This window comes from Gracilinanus agilis, chromosome 1, assembly GCF_016433145.1.
Source record: "Gracilinanus agilis isolate LMUSP501 chromosome 1, AgileGrace, whole genome shotgun sequence".
NCBI classification, from domain to species: domain Eukaryota; kingdom Metazoa; phylum Chordata; class Mammalia; order Didelphimorphia; family Didelphidae; genus Gracilinanus; species Gracilinanus agilis.
This window is the reverse complement of record NC_058130.1, coordinates 780,812,433-780,835,629: the sequence shown is the minus strand read 5'-3', so window position 1 is coordinate 780,835,629 and position 23,197 is coordinate 780,812,433. Positions and strand designations below refer to the sequence as shown.

Genomic DNA, 23,197 nt, shown 5'->3' with positions numbered 1-23,197 from the left:
CTCCAGGAAAAAATAAACTCTGACATATTAAGTCCCAGAGAGTAGGCACGGATGTCTCAAGTTTGGGTCTGTACTGCTGGAGCCTGCGACAGGAGGTCCTTGTGGCTCTCTCCCATTTGGGACCCTCTGGAAGGTGCTGGAGATGCACACAAAGCAGTGTCTGCTCCCAAGACGCTTCTCCTCTTCTGGGGACGATGGCACGCAGACAAGTAAGAAGAGAAGGGGAATGTAAGAGGTGACCCTAACCACAGGAGCAAGGAGGACGGTGGGGTTGGGGGAGGGATGGGGAGCCTTCTAGCCTGGGCTTGGACTGCTGCAGAGGCCTTCAGAAGGGAAAAGGCTGGATCTCGGTTCCAGGAACAGAAACGATGAAAAACAAGGTTGTATATGGAGACGGGGTCAACGTGCCAAAAGGACTTCCATGCCCAGCCAAGGACAAGTGGGAGCCAGTCGGTTTTTCAAGCAGGGCACGATCCCAGCTCAGATACAAACTAGGCCCAACCTCCTGTTGGGCCGTGCCCGTGCTTCTGGAACACCTCGGCAGGGCTGCTGTCTGAGGGAACAGGAGGCTAGCACATGAAACACGAACCCCACTGAACTTGTCAGCGATGGTAGGGATAAAAAGGCAGCAGAAACAATAGAGGGAAAGCCAAAACCAGGGGTGCAAGAATAACACATCCCAGCTGTTAAACCCAGGGCCTTCCTGAAGGATAAAGGAAAGGCAATAAAAACAAACTCTATTTCATGGTTTCAACAATGAGACCATTTGGCTCCTTCTAGCCTCCATTTTATTGGTCTCCAGAGGTTCTGTGTTTCTGAAGATTAGCTTCCCCTGGGAAATGTCAAAAAGAAAAGAAGAACGCCAACACCCAAGTGCCCGTTCCCCTCTCATGAAGTCATGCCTGCAGGCTGGCTTCCTCCAGAGCTTCCCATTCAAGTGGGGGGGAAGCGCTGGGGGAAAAGGTCTTTGAATTCCAGCAAGACCAAACAGGAATGACTCTCAGCTGAGTTTCCTTCTCGAGAACTCTTTAGGCCTGGTTCGAAAAATCAAAACAAAAAGTCCCAGACCTCAGATTGGCCGCCAAATGGCAGCAACTTCTGAAACCTCTCAGCTCTTGTGATCACGGCGGCAAAGACCCTGACTCTTGCTACTGATCAGTCATCTTCTCATCAAGACGTTGGGAGCTAAAACAATATACAGTCATTTCCCCAGAGAAAACACACCCACGACTTTCTTGGAATGACTTGACACGGTCCTCCACGAAGCAACATCTACTTGGAACGACATAACACACGTCTTTCCTCAGAAAACCTGCGCGTACAAATGTGTCATCGCACCCCAAGGAACAGAGATGACTCCTCATTCTTCTGGCCAGACGGGAAGGGGCTCAATGGCACACGGCTACACTTTCAGCCTCAGAGCAAATCAATCAGCTCAGAGTCCTGGGCTGCTGCCCAAGGACTTCTCAGATCCTTCAGAAACTGTGGCTTCATCGGCAGGTCTGCTCCCTGCACCCTGATATGTGCAGAGAACGTGGCGGTGGGTCTGATCCCTTAAATTAAATCAATCTTTCCTTTTCATTTGGAACTGAAAGTTGGGCTGGTGCCCAGGGCACGAGGCATCAAAGGGGCAGGATGAAGTGGCATTTCACTAAGAAATGCACCCATTCAGGACAGGAGCCTAGGACCCTTTGCCAATACTGAAGGACTAATCTGTGGGGAGAGAATTCCACATTAAGACAGAAAAATCTGTGTCCTGCTGCTAATGTCTGCATGCTGTCAAAGTGCAACGATAAAAGTTAAGATGTGGATGCCAGACATGTACCCCAAAGAGAACAAGAACAAAAAAAGTCTCATATGCTCCAAAATGTTTATAGCAGCCTTTTGTGGCAGCAGAGACATGGAGACAAAGCAGAGGCCCACCGACTGGGGAATAACTTGTGGTCCGTGAATGTAATGGAAAACCAATGGGCTGTAAGAAACCCTGAGCGTGATGGACGTGGAGAAGGATGGAAAAGCCTACTAGGAACTGATGCAAAGTTAAGTTAGCCAAGCCAGGAAAACCACAGACACAACAACGACAACTTCCCACAGGAATGGGAAAAACAAATAAGAGCTGAAACTCGAAGCTACAAAGGCCAAAGGAAAGGCTTTTTTAAGAAGGCACCTCCCCAGTGTCTCTGCAGGGGGGAAACCACAATGATTGGACAGAATTGATCACCAGATTTGTTCAATAGATGGCTTAGCTTTGCTCCTCTTTCCCCCCTTCATTTTAATATTTTTTATGATAAGAGATGGTTCTTTGGGAGAAGGATGAGAGCCAGGACACAGCGGGAAATATAGATGATAGAAAAACAAAAGGTATTAAAAACAACTTACTTTGGAAAAAGAATAGCATATAGACAGGGGAAAAAGAAAAGCTAACTTTGCCTTTTTATTCTGATTGAGAAAAAATGCCCCATTTCACTGCTTTAAAATGAGGCAACCTTCAGGGTTGTGAGGGTTCGAAAACCTGACTGAAATGGTCAATAAAGGTCCTTTTAAGAGTCATTTCCTCCACTAGTACAGCGGGCACCCCCCCTCCAGGTCTTGTCAGCCAGGGCAAGCTCACTGCAACTTTCCTCCGTATCAATTAATGTTTCATGAACAGGAAATGCGCTGGACCCTCTTCCTTTCCTAGTCACCCACGCCCTCGGTTCCCCATTCCCCTTCTTGGGTACAATTCACCTATGGGAATATGCCCGACCTAGCGATGCTCGTAAGAAGGCCCCCTTCCCCACTCCCCGAGCGCTCTCTCCGGTTTAGCCTGCCCTGTATCTCCGACTGCTAGCTGGACGCTCTGCCATCTCTGCCAGCTGGATCGCCGCCCTCGCTCTAAAACCCAACCCCAGCACCACCTACACAACGTGGAAATGAGGCTTCTAGAAATGGGTGTGAGCTTGCCCTCCGTGGATGGAGAAGAATCGATCCAAATTCGAAGGCTTTCCATCACAGCACCCACTTCTACCTCCTCACGGCAAACTAAATGTCAACCTCCTGGCAATTCCTTAAAAGGAACATTAAATTCCTCCAACGTGGCTGGGTCTGAAAATGAGCTGGCTCACTCTCCCACCTGGCTTCCTCACCAGACACTCCCCATGAGGGGTGCTGCATCGGGTTCTCGGGATCTTCTTTTATACAGACAGACCGACTGCCCCATGGCCACTAATGATGGCCCCCCAGCACCTACCCTAAGCTTCAGCCTCTCTCGTTCCTTCAGTGTCAGGGTGTCCGCCTTGGCAATCACAGGCACGATGTTCACCTTGCTGTGAAGCGCCCTCATGAACTCCACGTCCAAGGGCTTCAAGCTGGAAGGAAACCAAGGAAAGAGAACAGAACTGATGTCAACAACTTGGCCAGTGAGTGACACTCATCCGATTCTTGGCGAGGTCTAAGACAGTCAGAACGAGAGAGGGCCCTTTTTTAGGTCTCCATGAAGGATCAAAATGAACATGGTGGTCGAGAACCACTCATTCACACGTTTAAATCATGACCGAAGGAACTCCAACAACGCATTCCCATCAGCTGAGGGATCTTTTAGCAATGAGTCCATGCCAATTCCACAGTGAAATTAGATTCCTACAAAAATGCAGACCAAACAGAAGGCTGCATTGATCCCAAAGACTCTTTTAATTGAGTTGGCCCACTGACCGCATAGAAATGACCCCGTCCCCTAGTTTCTGATCGATTTGGGGGCAGCTGGTAACCTAAATCCAGGAAGTGCCGCAGATCAGAGTCTCTGCTGGCCTTACTTACCCATGACCAAACGGGGAGATGAAATAGAAGCAACAGTGGACCCGGTTGTCCACAATATGGCGCCTATTCAATCCACTCTCATCATGAAGGTACCGTTCGAACTGATTATCGATGTAGTAGATGATGGTTTTGAAGCTGTGGTGTGAGAGGAGAAAGGGCCTTTCAGGATCTGCCTGAAGAGCAGCACAGAAAGCAATACTCGGGGGCGACTCTGGGCCAGCCCCCCACCTAATTCTAATTCTCCGGCTCATCGTTTCTGTAAAATGGGGCACCAGTACTAGAGAGAAAAGGAACCAAATGTTGGAAGAAAAGAGGAAAACTCAAAAATACCAACCCCCAATTAAATTACATTTGCTGATTCTGCATGAGAGACAGCATAGCATCATGGATAACAAGGTGGCCTGCCCAGGAGGCAAGCAGAAAGACCTGATGTCAAGTCCTGCATCTGACAGATATCTCCCGGCCATCGGACGTGGGGAGAGAGCTTGGAAACCTCCTGGGGTTCCTGGCATCTCTCCAAGTCTCTCGGGTATAGCAGGGGATTCAGGGGCTGGAGTTTGTTTTTCCATTGGCAAAAGTGATAAAGAGATGGGAAGGTGGGAATCATCTCCGTTGCTCATGCTGCAACATGTCTCTGATGGAGATGATATCAACTTGACCAGCAGTAAGTATGTCTGGGACAAGGCAGCATAGATGGACACTGGAGCTGGGTCCCCAGCTGAGGAAGAGGAGGGCCTCAGGCTAGCTGCTTCTGGGCACTGGAAGGCACCTCTACTGGTCCCCGAGGGCCCCGTGACAGCAAAGGCCCAACCTACCAGTCCAGACATTCTACCAGGGTTGCTCTACAGCAACAGGGCTGAACTGCCTCAACCTATAGAGAACTAAAGACAAGCATCACCCAGCTGGCAGTGGAGAGGGGTGTGGTGAGTGAGACCCATCGAGGACCTCCAGAGAAGTGCAGGACTGTGCCACTGAAGAGAAGGGGAGCTCAGAACAATCCAGTGCTTTCTCACAGCCCCATTTCCCAGGCTCCACATGAACAGATTCCAACATCCAGAGAAGCAGGACTTTGTAAATGGTGACAGTCACGGGCCACAAAGCATTTGATTCACAACCAGAGAGCAAGATGGGGGATGGAAAGGAAGAAGAAGGCTGTATGTAGGCGAGGGAGCAGCCCCTAAGCCCATGCAGATGGCTGAAGGCCACAGTTCAAAGAGAAAGACTACTGAATCCTACAGCAAAGAAATGCTCAAAAGTTCTGGGCCTCCACCAGAGCGTGAGGTCCCCCTATGAAGGGATCCCACCAGTAAATGCTCAGAGCTTGGCTTCAGGTCCCCTAGGCAAAAGTCCTGCCTTAAAGGCTCTAGATTCCCTCTGAATTCAGAGAAAAGGTGCCCAAGAAACCAAATAAATCAGAGACTTAAGGCCCAGAAGTCCCGGGTTTGAACCTTGCCCCTGCTATATATGCCCTGAGTGATCCTGGGCAAGTTATTCTACAAGTCTGGGCCTCAGTTTCCTCATCTATTAAAAATGACAAGGTTGGAGACGATCACCAAGGTCCCTTTCTCATTCCAAATTTTAAAAATTAAAGCTAGTGTTTTTATCCATGAGATGTTAGGGGAGTGCTCAGAATGTGAAGTATCTGGAGAGGAGCTTCTTGCCCTCCCAGGCTGGCAGGGCTCTGTGCCTGCTGGGGGCCAGAGGAACAGAGAGGAGCTGAGGTAAGGAAGGGGGCCATAAGGTCCTTAAGGACCTCCCCATCCTTCTTGCCCTCACATCCACTGGCTGAGGACCAAGGCAGACCAACCTGAGCCCAGTTCCATCGCATGGCACACAATTGCACAAAGGCATGGATCAAACATTGCTTCGGCAGGAGGAGACCGAGGCTCCAAGAAGCGAGAACTTGTCAAAAACCCTTTACCCAGCACGTGTGTCCTGGAGCCAAGAGTCACCCACGGATTTCCTGCCTCCAGGCTCACCATCTTCCCCACCCTGCCACGCAGGGGCCAGAGGTTGGGTCTAACACATTCTGTGTACACAGCTCTCTTCCCACAGTGTCAGAAAGAACCCCGTAAGTCCATGGCAAGGCCCTCTTCCACCTCCTCCTCTCTAGAGTCCCCAAAGGGGCTGGAGAGGAAAAGCCAGAAATACTCAATCCCAGGGCCCCAAACATGACTCAAGCTTCGGCTCTGCCACTCCCTGGCCATGGGCCTCAGAGGCTGGCCCGATCAGAAATAAGATGGACCACCACAGAGTGATGTCAGTGAGCAGACCTGGGGGCCCAACTGTTTGTTATGTTCATCATAAAAAAGGACAAAATTAAAATGTAAAAATTTTAAATTTCAATTAAATTTAAAAGAACATATAAAATGTGGGGCTTAAACTAGATGGTTCCCAAGACTCTTTCTAGCTCTGACATTCTAGCTGTGTGACCCTAGTCAGGTCAAAACACACCCCAGCCTCAGTTTCCTCACCAGTAAAATAGAGCCCATGGTAGCACCTACTTCAGAGGGCAGTCAGTGACAGGCTGTCAGTTTGGGTTCTAAGGCCTTGTCCAGTGCTGAAATTCTGCGTGTATAGGACCTTCCCAACTCCAGTGTCCTATGAGATGTCTCGGTTATGATCCCTCTCCCAAGCCCTGCCAGGGAGCCTCGACTGTGCCATTCTGAACACTTCCAAGTAGTTGGGGGCAGGTTAAAAGCAGACGTGAATCCTTTGGTTATCCATGTGCTCACCTCCCTGGGGGCCTCACCACGGCCAGCTGGGCTGCCCCTTGGCACCCAATCACACTGCCAGGAGGGCAAAGCTCCAACAAGTCCTACCCGAGTGGGAAGGCTTCTTGTGCTAGACGAGAGGGTCAATGCCAGGATGACCACAGAGCCATGACTCTGGTGTCCACAATAGCTCCCAAGCCCTCGGTCACCAAGGAGGCCATGCCCACACTACCAGAAATCTCAGCTCCTGGAAGCATCAAAATGTTCATCCCTCATGGGGGCGGTCAGGTGGCTAAGTGGATAGAGAGCCAGGCATAGAGACAGAAGGTCCTGTATTCAAATGTGGCCTCAGACACTTCCTAGCTGTGTGACCCTGGGCAAGTCACTTAATCCTATGTGCCCAGCCCTTACCGCCCTGAAATCAATATTCAGAATTGATTCTAGATTGAAGGGAAAGGTTTAAAAAAAGTCCATCCAGCTTGGAGGCCCCCGAGGCTCAGGCAGGAGGGGAAGCCCAAACAATGGGGTGAGCGTTCCTGGCTGTAAATCCCCTCCTGGTCTGGCCCGCCATGCACGGTGCCTCCTGACTTCCAGGAAACACCTGCCCTGACATCACTGCTCTCTCCTCGCCCGGAGTGGAGCGTACACCAGCCTTGTATTCCCCAAACAGGCCCGGCAGATGTTCCCCGGCAGGACGGAGGGGACATATGCCAAGGCAGAGATGAAAACGACTCCCAATGCCAGAAAAATGCTCCGGGCGAGAGCTGAGGCCAGGAAAACCTTCTCAGGCTGACGCCCAGTGAGAGCCCAGAAAGGGGCTGAGGGACGGCTGAGGCCACCCCGTCTGGCCCCTGCTCCCCCTCCCCAGGTCTTCAGCCCAAGCACGTCCTGCACCTCTGGCCTCAGGCCACCTCCTCAGCCACAGTGACCCCAAGGGGGCTGTCCTTTGCCTGAAGACTTCCAGCGAGGAAGAGCCAGTCACCCAGAGGAGGCGGCCCATTCCATCCCAGGTGGTTCTCACACACACGTTTCCTCAGTGAGGGGCAGAGAGCTCCATGGAGGGGAGGCCAATAGCTGCCCAGCCACCCTGCTCACAGAACTCCATAGCCCAGCGACCCTGGCTTCCCTTCTGCAACGCTTTCTGCTTCCTGGGAGACTCGGCTCAGGCCTCGCCTTCCTTTCCGGACATCCTCCCAGGATCACTGCCCAGGCACGCTGCACTACCTTGTACGGACACGGCTGTCCACGTGCCGCCTCTCCCCTTGGAATGTGAACCAAGGGAGGGCTGGGATCCCCAACAGGTGGTATGACACCCAGCACACAGCAGGTGCTTCATCAGTGCTTGCTGACTGACCAAAAAAAGAAAGCCAGCTCTTCTGTACTGTTGCTTCTAAAATGAAAATTCCCAGAAACCCTGAGCCCAGCACTCGCCTGTCCATCCACCAGGCCAACCCCTGACCCCATCACCTTGGCTCTGTCCCCCCCAGAGACAGGAAAGAGCACGATTTGCTCCAGAGGCCCCTTGGCTAATCCACAGAACAGAAGGGACAGCCAAGGGCCAAGACAGAGCAATCACAGGAGGAAGTGCTTCGAGGGCGCTTTACAAATGCCAACACGTACTCCCCACAACCCTGGCAGGGAGTGGTTATTATCACCCCCCATTTACAGCTCTAGTGTCTGAGGCTGGATTTGAATTTGGGTCTTCATGCATGGTGCATGGAGGTGTCCCTGCTGGCTGGGGTCCTTCACCATCGCTAGCTGAGCCCCTGCAGGGTTAGTTTTAAGCCATTATCTAGCTTTTAGCCTTGGCTCCCTCTTCTGTAAAATGGGGAGAACGTCTGGCTGGCCACCTCCCAGGCAGCTTGGAAGGTCCAGTAAGATCGTGATGACAAAAGTGATGACAAAAGAAAAAAATATCGTGTTCTGGAGGCTCTGGAGAGTGAGAGCCAGGCTTAGACACAGGAGGTCTCAGCCACGTCCCAGCTGGGTGACCCTAGGCAAGGCCCTGAACCCCCAATGCCTGGCCCGTTCTGCTCTTCTGCCTTGGAACCAATGCAGCATTGATTCTAAGGTGGAAGTTGAGGATTAAAAAATAATAACAACAAAATAAAATGTATCATGTTCTACCAACACAAAGGGGCCTGAATCCCACCAAGGTCCTCGATCCCAGAGGCCACACACAGAGTGGAGGATTCAGCCTCAGTTCACTGAGAACACCCAGATGTCCTCCAACATGGCAGCATTTGTCTTGGTCGCCTCTCCTCAAGGTCTGACTTGGGGCCCAACACTCCTAGGGCTGAACAAACACTTGTGGGGGGCTGAATGATGCCTGGGGGCTGCCTCAAGGTTCACTACATGAAAGGTGACCGAAGGGCCCAAACAAACCTTATTCTCTACCACTCCTCCATGGAAATCTGGGAGCCCCTGGAAACCCTCTCCCCCACTAGAGGGCTCCTCTCAGAAGCTCCTCTGAAGGGGGCACCCAGGCCAGCCAGCTCTCACCAGGCAGAAACCCAGACTCTTCCATCACCCTTGTTTCACCCCTTTTATGGCCAGTCTCCTCATTAGAATGGAAGCTCCTTGAGGGCAGGGATTGTCTTTCTTGTGGCCTGTATTTGCATTCCTCTTACTTAGCTCTGGGCCCCCACATGGTGTACTTATGGCTGGGAAGTGCCTTCCCAAAAGGTCAGCCTCTTTTTGGTCACAGACACTCCTGAATGCCACCTCCTCATACCAAGGAGGGCTGCCACTAGTGCTGGTGAAGGGATGAAAGGACAACCACAGACAGACATGCTGAGAAGAAGGCTGGCCAGAGGAGAGCTGGGAGCCCTCATTGCCCCCTTAGAGAGACAGGGAAATGAGGGGGACTTTGTCTGAATCTGTACCAGGAGCTAAGAGAACCAGACACACAGGGCCACTGGCCAGGCACCTGGGAAAGGAGACAGAATTCAATGGCAGAGAGGCAGGTTAAATAAAAAATAAGTCCAATGAGACCCCTATGGATCATGGCCACTTATTTCCTTTCAAGAAACACCTGAAAAGGACTGAGCAGAAGGTTCTGCATCAGACACTGTGGATCCACGTGAAACATGGGAGATACCCTATTCCCCATAGGGGTCCCCTCTCCCATTTATCTGGGGCTTGGAGGCTTCTGAAGCACAACCTTCTCTCACAGCTCCCTGTAAAGCAAGCAATACAATGGCTATTCACCCATTTTACAGATGTGGAAACCAGGGACACAAAACATCAGTGCCAAGATCTGAAGCCAGGTCAAGTGGTCTTGTAAGTCCAGAACCAGTTCTACGCTCCCATGCTGCCTTTCGAAAAGCCAGTGTAGAACAAGGAGGGCATTTAACAGGTTAAGGGACGGGTCTGCACACATTGTGACTTGCTCTGATTCTGCATTTTCAGCCCCTTCCTTAGCATGCCTCGCAGGAAGGGCAAGCACGCTCTGAGGGACGCTCCAAAGCCAGAGGGCTGGTTCACAGGCTGTCCTTCCCCTTGCCCTTCCATACATTTTCCTGTCCAGCCCACTCCCCTGAAGCCCCATCTCCCAGCAGCAGAGACATCTGCTGCGGAGGAAGCGGCAGAGATAAACAGAGCTGGAGAGAGGTCGGGTTCAAGGCCCACCCAGCCCTTGGACACACTCCTGATGCTGACGCTGCAGCGCTAGGCCCGGCTGCCGGCCCTCCTGAGGTTTGGCCGCTCAGCTCAATCCCTGCCACTTTGGTGACGGCCCAGGACGTGGGGCGTTTGTGGGTCCCAAGATTCCCAGCCAACCAACAAACACCTCCATAGCTCAAGCTCATCAATCAATGGAGCAGGGCTGGTGGCCTCCCAGTGGGCAGCGGACTCAGGAAGAGACTCCCAGCCAGCGGGGCCCATCCTGCCCCCGGCCCTCAGGGGCAGTGGCGGAGGCAGTCAGGATATCCTCAAACTCGGGGCTCTCAGTCACTCCCCGAGGGGGCAGGAGGGAGCCCTGCTTCCAAAGCCCTTCTTCCTTGTACTCGTCTCGCCCCCTTTTATCTAAACAGCACCAATGATGGGGGTGTGTAGAGGGTCTCCAGAGAGTCCACCAAGAGCTGCTTCCGATCCTTCCTAGCTGTGGGGCCTGAAGCAGGTGGCTTGACTCCTGTGGACTTCTGCGTCTTCTCTGTAAAACGAGCCCAATAATAATGCCTTCCCTGCCTTTCTCGGAAGCTTGCTGAAGGCCGGAGAAGCCTCGTCTGTGCGATCCAGCCCCCACCCAGCAGCCACAGTGCAGACCTGACCCAACACACTCGAGTTCACCGAGTTTGCATCTCTAGGTAATGGTTAGGATTCTTCGGAGTCCACGTGGAGCCAAGATAGCGGGGTGAAGGCAGGGCTTTGCCTGAGCTCTCCCCAATTCCCCTCCAAACGAGCTCTGGAGCCACAGAATCGATAAAAGGAGGGCTGGGTGAGGCGACACTGTCTAGCCCCAAACAACCTGGAAGGCAGCGCTAGGAGTGCCGGTCCAGGGCGGGCCTCGGGGGCAGCTTCCAGAGGTCTCGGCCCCCAGACCAGTGGTCACGAGATGCCAGGGGACCCCCCCGCGGCCCTGGGTGCAGGACACACCAGGGACCCAAAACGTCTGCAGCAGCAATCTGTGGTGGCTGGCAAAGACCTGGAAATGGAGCGGTGCCAATCCGTTGGGGAATGGCTGAACACCGGGGAGAAGCCTGACGGGATTCTGTTATAAGAAATGGCAAGCAGGAGGGCTCAGAAAAACCTGAGAGGACATACACGAAGTGGCGCAAAGTGAGATGAGCAGAACCAGCACCAGCCGTGTCAGATGAGGAACCGCTGCGAATGATCGGCTCCCCTTCCAGAGAAAGGATCCAGCCTGGAGGCAGACCCAAGCACACTTTTTCTTTAACTTCGTTTTGCTTAAAAATGGCATTTATTTGAGGGTCATTTTAGAGACAAGCAATTAGGTGGCCAGTACAGGAAGTGCCTGGCCTGGAGTCAGGAAGACCCGAGTTCCAATTTGCCCCAGACATTTCCTATCTGTGTGACTCTGAGCAAATCCCTTGACCTCTGTTTGCCTCGTGTCCTCACCTGTAAAATGGGTATAATAAAGCACCTACTCCGCAGGGTTGCTGGGAGGATCAGACAAGATCCAGGTGTAAAAAGCACCCTGCACAGTGCCAGGCACACAGGAGGTACTCTAGAAATGCTTATTATCACTACTACTAAGTGCTGGCCGACCGCCATGCCTAGAGCATCCTGGGGCATTCCTGGCTTCCTTCCCACCGGAGGCCTCTGCTGCCCCCTGGGGCTGTGAGCTCCCGGCTTGGGGAGGCTGCTCTGGCTGGGACCCTGCTCTGGCTCTGATGGAGCTGCCATACCCATGAATGGAAGCTCCTCGAGGCAGCAGGGGCTGCAGCCTTCCTCTCTGTATCCCCAGCCCTGGGCCCGGCCCCCAGCAGGCACCTGTCAGTGCCAGCGTGGCTGGCTGGCTGACCTAACAAAGTCTGCCGTGCCGGTCCCCATGCTGGCCCTTCTGTCTCCTCTCACACCACTGGGGCACCTCCAAGAAGGCCGCTGGAGGGGACCTCGCAGACCTCTGGTCCGGGCTGCCGCTGACCAGACAACACCCAGCCTGGCTCCGAGGCCCTTGAAGCAGCCCAAACCGGCTCTGGAGAGTCGGAGCTTCGGCACACACTGAAGAAGAAAACGGCGACAGGAGAGGCCGAGGAGAACATGACCACACCGTGTGGCCCTTGGGGGTCCCCAGAGGAATGACCATCACTCCCGGGGGGCACAGCAAAGGCTGCCCTGAAGCTGACCACCTGGGAGGGGGCCCGGTGCAAACCTGCCCAGCCTAAAATCTCCATTTTCATCAAGGCTTTGGAGGCGGCCCCCACTCACTTTTTACACCAAAAGGGTGTAATGAGAAAATGAGAAGGGGCGTCATTTAGAAACCTTACAGACGGAGAGTGTCCCCTCCCGGAGGGTAGGCTCCTTGGGGACAGAAGCAGGGTCTCTGCCTGCCCTTGTATCCCAGCCCCGGTACACACCAGGTGCCTAATGTTTGCTGACTGAGGGCCGCCTGGGGGTCTGGAAGCTCCGGGCCCAGACCATCTGCACGGGGCAGAGAGCTCCTGGCCAGGCCTTCTCTGCAGCCAGGATCTCGCAGGGCTGCTGCCCCTGCCCAGCCCCACGTACCAGTCCTGACTATTAATGGCATCTCCATATCCCGGGGTGTCCACCACCGTTAGCCGCAGCTTCACTCCTCGCTCCTCAATTTCCACCGTTGAAGCTTCGATCTCAACCGTTCTCTCGATTTTCTCTGGGACAGAAAATGGATAATTCAATTTAGATGCCCAGCCACAGGCTGCCCCACAGACCCTCGGAGCACCCCCCCCCGGTCCTTCCCTAGCAGGCAGTGGCATCATCAGCAAAGTGGGGCCCCCAGGCCTCGGCAGCCTGGGCTCGGGGGGCTGAAAGCTCCCCGGGCAGGCTCTCTGGCAGCCATCCAAAGGTGACCCCCCCCCGGCCTGGGTCCCGTCCTCCAAGGCCAGGCGGCCTGAGGGAGCACCTGCGAGGCTGGCAGAGTCTCTGAGGGGCTGGAGGCAGGCTGCCCTCATGAAATAATCCTCATCCAAGTGACCTGGCCATTAAGGTCGTCTCCTATAAGCCTGCCAAGGGCTTCGTGTGTGCAAACTCGCTTGATCCGCACACCAATCCTGCAAGGTGGGTGCTATCGTGACTCCCATTACAGATGAGGAAACTGAGGCCAGAGAGGGTGAGACTGGCTGAGGGGCTCCCGGCCACTGTGACCCCCAGAGGCCCTCACACAGATGCTCAATAGGGAAGGAATCTAAGGGCTGGGGGGGCATGGCTGGGGGGATGGAGACGGTCCTTGAGAGCAGCGCGTCACTCTCCTGTGTGCTCGGGGAAGCCAATGGGGCCCAGTCACGTCTTCCCCTTTTTCTGGCCTCTGACACCCACTTTCTGAGATAAGAATAGAGGCCCACCCCAGCCAGCCAGCCTGGGTCCCTCCAGGTCCTCGAGAGCAGAGGGCGCGGCCCCCGGCACCAGGACCCACACAGCCCAGGGGGCTCCCTCGGACAACCCCCTCCACAAGGCCAAGCCTCTGCCTGAGGCTAAGCAGCTCCCCAAGGCCAAGCAAGCCAACTCCCACAGGAAGCCACGCATGGGCACACACATGTCCGTGCACATACAAACGCTGTCACGCACAGGTATGCTCACACGCACACACAGCCCCCCCCCCCCAGAGCTGGGGCTCCCTGGTGAGCCATGGCGGCAGCCTTCGTGCCGGCTGGCCCGGATGGCAAACACGTGTCTGTGGCCCACATACCTGCCGCTCCGGGAATGTAGCGTTCTGGGTAAAGATCAGTCAAAAACAGGCTGTTAATCAGGGTGGATTTTCCTAAGCCGGATTCACCTGGAAGCGAAAGCAGGGATTAAACGTGCTGCTCTCGGCGGGTGCCTGGGCCCGCTCCAAAAGCTTCAGGCAGGGCCCACGGAAGGGCTGCCTCCACAGCACGAGGGCAATGGCACCGAGGCGGGAGGTCCTGGGTTCCGATCTGGCCTCGGGCTTCCCGTGCCCAGCCCTTGCCCGTCTGCCCTAGAGTTGTTCCTGAGACAGAAAGGAGGGTGTTTCTTCCTAAGCCTCTATCTAAATAGACCCTCATACGAAGGCTCCATGGGACCAGCTAGACCCAAAGGTCCGATCCAGGCCTCCGTGCGCAGCGACCTCCTCAGGCTGGACAGGGCTCCTGGGCCTGCGGGTGCTGGCCGGTGGTTCAGGCCCGGAACGCCCGGCTCTATTATTGTAGCACAATCAGAAGCGCCATCCCTCCAGCGCACCTTCCTTGTGGCCTTTGAAGTCAAACAGGAAATCAAACCCTAAGCTTTGATTCTTTTTTATAAACTATCTCAAACACAGCTGGCAACACAACTTCCTCTGATTCAGGGCAAGGTACAAACAGACCCTTGGACTGGGGAGGGACCTTTCGGGTCAGCCCACACAGGCCAGGCCTGAGCAAGCATCCCCCACCCCAATACCCCACCTGCTGGAAGACATCCGGGACACGGGGCTCCCCACCTCCCAACACAGCCCGCTTGGCCCAGGACAGGCTGTCCGTGAGGGTGTTCTTCCCTCTGTCAGGCTGACGTGGGCCGAGCAGGACAAGCCTGACCCGCCTTAGATGAGAGCTTTCCTGGCCTTCTGGAAGGGGACCCCGAGGTCCCGGGTGGGTATGGGCCATTGTCAGGAAGAACTCAAGAGCCCTTTCCCTGGAGAAGCTTGTTTTCTCAAGCAAACAGAGCAGAATGCAATGCCCACGGCACGTCGCCCTCCCGGCCCTGGGGCCCAGCTCAACCCTTAATTCTAACCAGAGCACCAAGGCCTGAACTATGTCTGGAATCCACCTTCAGAGGAAAGCAGGCCCCTACTCTCCGAGCCGCCCCCCTTCTGGATAATCCAAGCCAGTCTGCCTGGGCTGATCCCCAAGCTTGTTTCTCAGAACTGGCCGTGAGGTGTCTGACTCAAAAGCAAGTCATCCCTCACAGGGCAAACAGCTGCTCCCCCAGAGGCGATTCAGAAGCGGCCACAGCCCTGGAAGGGAATTCTCCAAGGGCCCCTCTCCTCATTCTGTATCCTCACTGATGAAGCCAGCATGAGTCGGGCAGGGTCTGGGTCTCCCCTGGGAACCCCCCTCTGTCCCTCAAGGAGCAAACCTTGGCTCAGGTCTGCTGACCAGAAAGTAGCCAAGAGAGACCCAGAAACTATGGGGGCGCCCCTGAGCAGAGCAATGACACTCGCCTCTCTGGAAGGGTGAACTTCTGAGCAGCTCCCTCTGTCCGTGCCCAGGCAGCAGGGCCCAGAGACACGGAACCAAAACTCAGCATGGATTCTAAGACAGAGGTAAGAGTTTTAAAAAACCACCTCAACGTGAGAAGGACCTTCTCCAAAGCAGCCCCTGCCCCTGACAACAGGCAGAGAGAAAAATCTGACCACTCTGCCACCCACCCTCAGTGCACCAAGAGACCTCTTCAACCATCCAAAGTAGCCCATCGGCTGTTCCTTTAATAAATTAAAAATAAAGTCTTGATTTCTATTACTAGAAAGAAAAAGACTGAGAGTGGATGAGAAGCCGGCCCTGCTGTGCTCATCAGGCGAGCGTAAAAGACATCAGAAAAGGGGAACTCGAGATGGTCCCGGGAGAGCAAGAATAGGATTCACAGCGGTCGGGGGGGGGGGGGGTTCTGGCCTCAGCCCCGCCATACACGGGATGGCACGCAAAGGCAGGTGGAGGAATCAAACGGGATCACAGGAGGGAAAACTCCGACACCAAAGTGGTGCTGCCAACATGAAGGGCCAAACGGACGGTGGCTTCTTGCAAAGATGACCATCTGGGGATGCTGGAAAAAACAACAGCCAGCGAGTGGCTCTTTCCATGTCCAAAGACCACAAAGAACTGGTTGGAAGCCCTGCTCCTTCTTGCATCTCTATTGCTTAAGACCCCAAAGAGGATACACACATACCAGCATTCAGGAAAGCAAGCTAGAATCAGACCAAGGAGCCACGGGCAATGCCACCTCCCCTGCCCCCAGGAGGCGTAACGTCCCCAGGAGGTCCAGGGCACGAGAATCCTGACAGCCAGCAGCACTGCCTGCGGCCAAGGGCCAAACACAAAGTAGGCGTCTGTCCCTGGGGACCAGCTGAACAAGCTGTGGCATGAGGACGACCTGGAAAGGACTAGAGCGCCATAAATGGAGGCCACAAGGAGAAAAGGGAAAGTGCATACTGAGCAGCCCCGGGCCCCCGGAGACACCAGGACGCAGTGGGGATGGGGACGGAGCCCAGAACCTGCGGGCCTCCTTTTACGTCTGGCGCCTCGTATAGACACAGCGGCGTGCAGACTGCCTCCCCCATTGGAGATGAGCTCCTGGAGGAGGGGCCTTAGTGTTTGCCTTTCCTGGAGGCCCCAGTGCCGGGCACACAGTAGGTGCTTTATAAATGCTTACTGAGATGATGGTGTGTTAATTATTTCTGCTGAACTGTTGTTTGCTCTTTTTTATCCTTTGCTCTGAGAGATGAGTGTCTGCATGAGGGAGGGTAGACGGATATACTTGGAAGTGAAGGTGATATAAAAACAAGAGGCCAACAAAAATTCTGAAGTGTCCAGACAGAAAAGGCTCAGAGTGGATGGGAAGCCTGCTCCCAACGGCGACTGTCCTCTCTCCCGTCTGGCCGCTGCTCCCAAGCTCCCAGGACACGTGGCAGGTCCGTGTCAGTGCAGCCTGTCAATGACTCTCCTGTCTCCTACAGCTGGGTATTCGGTGGCCCCCCATTCATTACTCAGGCAGGTCCAACCGGCAGAGTGGCATTGCGAGAGCTGCCTGGCAACCCTGTTAGACCTCGTTTTGGGAGATCTCGTCTTGCCACTTACTGCTCGGAGGCCACATGGGTGGGGAGAAAATCTACCCAAGAAATCAGAGCTGGCCGGTATGCGAGGCCTGGCTCCATTTCCATATCCAAGGCTTAGCCCCACACTACAGCCTACGGCCCCATCCATATGGCTTCCACTGGCTGTGGTTAGGCCTTCTGAGGGTCTGAGCCCTTCGGCCTCCTATGGCCGAACGGATGGTGCAGATGGGGAAGAGGAGTGAAACGCTGACCCCACTGGGGTCCTTGCACTTCTGGGCCTTCCGCCTCTCACCTCTCTCCTCTACACCCCCCGAGTAAGCTTCCTTTGCACCTCTGTGGTCATGGCTGTCCTCTGCTCAAAACCCCAGAGAACCTCCCAAAGGCCTGTGGTAGCCATTCCTGGCCCTGGCATTCAAGGCCTTCCTCCACCTATCCACAATCTATCTAGTTCCCTTCCCATCTCCAGGATTCCAGCCAAGCCGGGCCACTCTCTATCCCCAGGTGAGGAGCCTGCCTTCTCCTGTCTCCATCTCTCTGCCCATCCTGTTCCTTTATGCCTAGAATGGGCGCATCTCCCCAATATACACACTCCATCTCCAGTTGCTAATAGCTCTCCTTCCTTTAGTCAAAGTTCAATTCAGATGTGCCCTCTTTCCTCCCTGCAGCCCGCCCGAGGCCTCTCTTTGGCCTGGACCTCTCCTCTCCAAAATAGCCCTCCCCAGAGGACTCTCTCTTCCACAGTCTGGGCAATCCACGGCCAGCCCCAGGGTGAGGTGGGACCTGGGAGCCTCTCCATGCTGGGAGCTGCCCATGTTGACACTGGGGGGCCAAAGTCACCTCCGACCATGACGAAGCACGAGGGGAGCAGCTCAGTGGAGGCCAAAATGAGTCGGGGCCGAGGATCCCGTCTCTGGTGTGTCAAACTCTTCGCGACTTGGCCCCTCCCCAGCGTCTATCTGTCTATACCTTGGCCCCCCACACACACACTCTGCAGTCTAAGCAGACCAGCAAACTGGCTCTTTCTCCCACAAGGGCATCTGTCATGGCCTCGCCTTTGCCCCACTTCTCTCTGTAAGACCCAGTCCGCGTGCCGTCTGCCCACCCAGCTGCGAGGGCGCACCTTGCACCGTGCCAGGGAGTCTGTCCGTCCGAGACGCGTGAAAGCTCCCAGGGGGCAGGGATCGCTTCACCTCGGACTTGGATCCTGATGCTTCAGCGGACGCCTGGCCCAGAATGGAAGCTCCCCAAACTCTGGGTCTGGTCTAATCTCATACGGACGAAGGAGAACCTTCTCAGCACGTTGCACACAAGTCGCTCCGGGCACTGCAGTCCTGGGGATGCTAACAAGCTTGGGGAAGTTTAGCTCTAATTACCACAATCTGACTGAAATGGATGTTCTCGGTCAGCTGGGCTTGACTCTTGACTCTTCCTGACCCCATTTGGGGTTTTCTTGGCAGAGATACTGGCATGGTTGGCCATCTCCTTCTCCTGCTCCTTTGACAGGTGAAGAAATTGAGGCCAACAGTGAAGTGACTTGCTCAGGGTCACACTGCTGGCAAGTATCTGAGACCATATTTGAATTCAGGAAGAGCTACTCCAAACTCAGGGTACACTTTTAATCTAATTTAAAGCAAACGACTCACTGGACAACAGTTTGTTTAATTTAACCCTTACCTTCTGTCTTAGGATCAAGACTGTGGGTTGGTTCCAAGGCAGAAGAGAGATAGGGGCTAGGCGATGGGGGTTATAAGGATATTAGAAAATACCTAATTTCATTTTTACAGGGTTAGGTGTTCAGGATCCTACAACTAGCAAGTTTTTGAGTTCAGATTTGAACCCAGGACCTCCCTTCTCTAGGCCTGGCTCTCAATCCACACAGAGCCACCCAGCTGCCCCTGATGCCATTTTTCTTCACAACAAATTATGAGAAGGAGAAAGTGCTCACCAACCACCATGAGGGTGAACTCAAATCCCTTCTTGACAGACTTCCTGTGGACCTGATTCGGCAGATTCGCGAATCCCACATAACCTGCTGTCTCAGAAGGAAGCTAGGGGATAAAAAAAGAAAAGAAATCTAAATTAATCCAAAGGAAAAAACATATACGGTGAAATGATTTTAACGTCCCTGGCTGGTGGCCATGACAGAAGCCAGTGACGCGGCGAGGTGGGTGTTTACGTGAGAGTCAAACCAAACTAGGCCTGTCCTCCTCGGACCAGGCTTGGGGATGGGGACCAGTTCTTGGCCAGTCTTGCCACTGGGCTCCCCTCCCACCCCTCCTCACACTGGTCCCTCACTGGCCACTTTCTCAAGGCCCTCCCCCTGTGGTCACCCGCTGCCACCCCCAGCTCTCCTTGGTCCATTCACTAAACACTACTCATCCCATCACCAAATGTCATGGGAGTCTGGTAAAACAAAGTCTGCAAAAGTGGGGATCTCAGCCATGGGGTTCTCAAAGTTGTGTCGTACCATACGGTATCATGGGAAGAGCTCGGAGGGAGGGAGCCAGAAGGGGGAGGCACAATAATCTAGCTCCAACACCCTGGGGGCCCTCCGACAAGTGCCCTCCCTTCATCTCTTCTCTGACCTTCCTCTTCCTCACACCAGCCCTACAGGCCAACCTCAAGGGGCTTCTGCAAACACCAAGGCCCCCTGGGAAATGAGGGCTTCTTTCCTAACTCTCCAAGCTGGTGGGCAGGTACCCTTTGGCCCTTTGCACACAGGCGGCACCCTACCAGACCCTGAGTGACCATCTTCTCAACATTTAACCAGTCCATGCAATGACTGACCATGAGTCCACAGGCCCCGGCGGAAGCCAGCTACCCACCTCCTGACAGAGAAGGGATGGGCTTGGGGAGGAACGAAGCAGGCATTTGGGGCAAGAACTTGTTTCTATTCGACCACCCCAGTGCAACTATCAATAATATGGAAATAGGTCGTGATCAATGATTCATGTAAAACCCAGGGGAATTGCACGTTGGCTATGGGGCAGGGGGAGGTTTGGGGGAGGGAAAGAACATGAATCATGTAACCATGGAAAATATTCTAAAAAATAAAAAAAAATTTAAATTTAATTTAATTTTAAAAAAAGAACTTGTTTCTATTAACTAAGCATGTTTGCTATAAGGCTTTCTTCTTTTTTTTTTTTTTTAAACCCTTAACTTCTGTGTATTGGCTCCAAGGCAGAAGAGAGGTAAAGGCTAGGCAATGGGGGTGAAGTGACTTGCCCAGGATCACACAGCTGGGAAGTGTCTGAGGCCAGATTTGAACCCAGGACCTTCCATCTCCAAGACTGGCTCTCAATTCATTGCTTTTCTTTTTCTGTTTTTTTTTTCCAACAGTGGAGGAATGGGAAGAAAAGAAAATCGCATTTATCTATTAAAAAGAGAATTTCAATTTAAAAGTAAGACAAGAACATGTAGCCTGAGAAGACAAAGAAGCAAGCTAACAGACAAGCCTACAACGTGGAGAGGCCAGGCCTCGGAGAGCTGACATGATCCATGGTGGGCCCATCGCCAAGGCCTTTTCAGGTGGGCAGGACTGGGCAGAGCCTGTGCCCCTTGGTCACCAGAGGAAGCCTTTATTGGAGGCAAACCAGGGGCCTCAAGCAGTGGTCAAACTCAAAAAGAAAGAGGGCCTCCAGACCATCCAGAGGGATCTCTGGGCCACATTCTGACTTGGCTTAAAGGGTGGCATTATCTGTGTTTTACTGTGCTTTTATCCAGCTTGTTAACTGTTCCCTCACGCCATTTTAACCTGGTTTGGGCTGCTCCCAGGCCCACCCTGCACTGAATGCCTCTGGACTAGGCCTGGGTCCTGCCGCAGCTCTTACTCACCAGACGTCTGGCCCGGAACATATCAGTTCATCTCTCTTTAGGCCTCAGGGCCCTGATCTACCAAATAAGGGTGTCAAGGAGGACCCCTCTGGCACTAAATCTTGGGCTCCCAGAGGTCCTTTCTCATTTGGAAGCTGGTGATTCAATCATTCCTGGAGTAGGGCAGTGCTTCCAATTCCAGGTTATCTGTGGGCTCTTCTCTGCACTCACTTTCTCCTCCCCAAAGCATGCTCATTCCGAGCCAATTCCCCAATAGCTTGTGGTCAAAAGTCAGGAACAGTTTGTTGGTCTTAATGAACAGCCTCTAAGAGGCCCCCTGAAAACACGATCCAAATCACCAAAAGCAAGAAAATTGCCCATGGACGCCCCCGGGGTTCATGTAATTCCATGGCCCCGTTCCTGTTCCTCCAGCTGGCCCCTGAGGCCTATTGTCAATGAGGAATCATACAAGAAGAAGGATGAGCCGACCTCTGACCCGGCATAAAGCCCAAGAAGCCGCCATAGCCCCAAGTCATGACAGGCGGCGTCTACATGGCCTTTCAGGCCTCTCCCGTTCCTCACCGAGCACTGTGCTGAGCCCCAGGACTCTTCGAGGTAATGGGGGAGCCCATCCATTGCCCAGTGGCCGATGAACGGATCTAGCCCGTGTTACTGCTTATTAAGAATGACAGAGAGGAGGAATTCAGAGAAATGCGGGGTGAAGGAAGCCGAGCCAAGAGAACAACACGGACAATGGCGACGGCTGTGAAATGGAAAGATCTGGCAATGGAACAGCCACTCACGGACTTGGGAGCGAACTAAAGAACGTAATACATACCTCCATCCTCCCAGAGAGAGAGGTGGGGGGCTACTAGGACAGAAGAGGGCATCCTTTGTCAGACAAGGTTTCTGTGCTGATGGGATGGACTAATCGCTCTCTGTCACAGGGGAGGATGCAAAATGACTAATGTAAAGACAAAAGATTTTGTTAAATTGATTAAAGACAAAACAGCTTCTGAAAAAGGCTTGTTAAGGGAGCTCCCAGGTTGTGCTGAGGCAGCTCTGAGAAGAGGCTCCTGGCAGCCATCACTGTGTCCATCCCCCAAACCCAACTGCACCCAGGCTCAGCTTGGTCACTGGCTGTTCACACGCTTTCATCGACCCCCATCGATTCCACGTCCCATCATGATGACTTTTACGCTGGTCCCCCAAGGATGCCACACACAACATACGCTTTCGATGTTTTCTACACATAAAAAGAACACTGAATTTCAATGCAAAAGGCTCCTTAGAGATCACCTCTTCCAAAACCTCATTTAAAACGTCAGCAAGCAGCAGAGAGGCAGGACTAGAACATGAGAGAGAGGGAGAGGGAGAGGCGGGGAGAGAGAGAAGGAGAAAGAAGAGGAGGGAGGAATGGAGGGAGAGAGACAGAGACAGAGAGAGAGAGAGACAGAGACAGAGACAGAGACAGAGACAGAGACAGAGACAGAGACAGAGACAGAAAGGAAAGAGCATCAAAGGCTACAAGAACAAAACTCAGAAGGAGTCACTGGATTTAGTGCCTGAGAGACGCCCAGTGAGTTGGAAGAGGCCAGATTTTAGAGGGAGCAGAGTAAGGCCAGAGCAAGAGGGCTATCCCAAGGAAAGGTGCAGAGGATGGGTTTATGAAGGGTCAGGTTCAGGCAGAGCTAGAAGGGCAGGAAGTCATAGTGGAGGGCTGTCAGAGTTCTGAATCATGGAGGCGAGCATCCCTCATGGGAAATTACGACCCCTTCATGTGGCTGAGGTACACTGATGGTGCCAACTACAGGAACTGAAGAAGTTGTCTAACTGGGAGCTGGAGGCATTTGAGGGTCCACCAGGTGTCAAGGTCAGATCTGGAATGGCGGGAAGACCTTGGACTCTTTGCAAAAGACACAACAACCTGAAGGCTGGCAGGGAAGAGGCACCAGGACCCGGGCAGGGTAGTGCAGTAGGATGGAGTGACCCTCCAGGAGGGAAGCTAAGGGAAGGCAGACCGCAGCGGTGAGCCACAAGGCAGGTGCAGCCTCCTTCCCTTTCTGGCTATGAGAGAACAGACAAGGAGATCCTCATCATGAAGGGGGTCCAGGGTAAGTGCCAAGAGATGGAGGACTATGAGAAGAAGACAGTCTGCTCCCAGTAGGACAAGGGTTCCAGTGGCGCAATGAGAAGAGAGGGTGAAGCTGGGAAGAGACTGAGGAAGAAGAGTGTTCCTAAGACTAGATATGAAGGAGAAAGAACAGTGGTTGGCAAAGGGACTATCCAGGCTACCAGGTCCCAGAAAACAAATGCATGGAGCTACCAATCTCAAGCCACTACAGTCATCAGAGACCACCTGAAAAAAATGAAGATGGAAGATCTACAGTTACAAAAATGACGTGGGGATTCCCTGAGACACGGGCGAGCATCATGCAAAGAGGAAGGACGA

At 53.6% G+C, this 23,197-nt stretch overlaps 1 protein-coding gene across 1 annotated transcript in view; it reads right to left on the bottom strand.

Moving 5' to 3' along the window:
* Positions 1–23,197, bottom strand: part of LOC123245588 (septin-2) — a 123,314-nt gene that overhangs the window by 82,187 nt on the left and 17,930 nt on the right. Inside the window, exons 3-7 of the mRNA XM_044674538.1 lie at positions 18,878–18,980; positions 13,855–13,941; positions 12,699–12,822; positions 3,796–3,930; positions 3,230–3,347 (exon numbers count right to left, since the gene is read on the bottom strand). Coding sequence (XP_044530473.1) covers positions 3,230–3,347; positions 3,796–3,930; positions 12,699–12,822; positions 13,855–13,941; positions 18,878–18,980 — 567 coding nt within the window. The remainder of the gene's footprint in view (positions 1–3,229; positions 3,348–3,795; positions 3,931–12,698; positions 12,823–13,854; positions 13,942–18,877; positions 18,981–23,197) is intronic.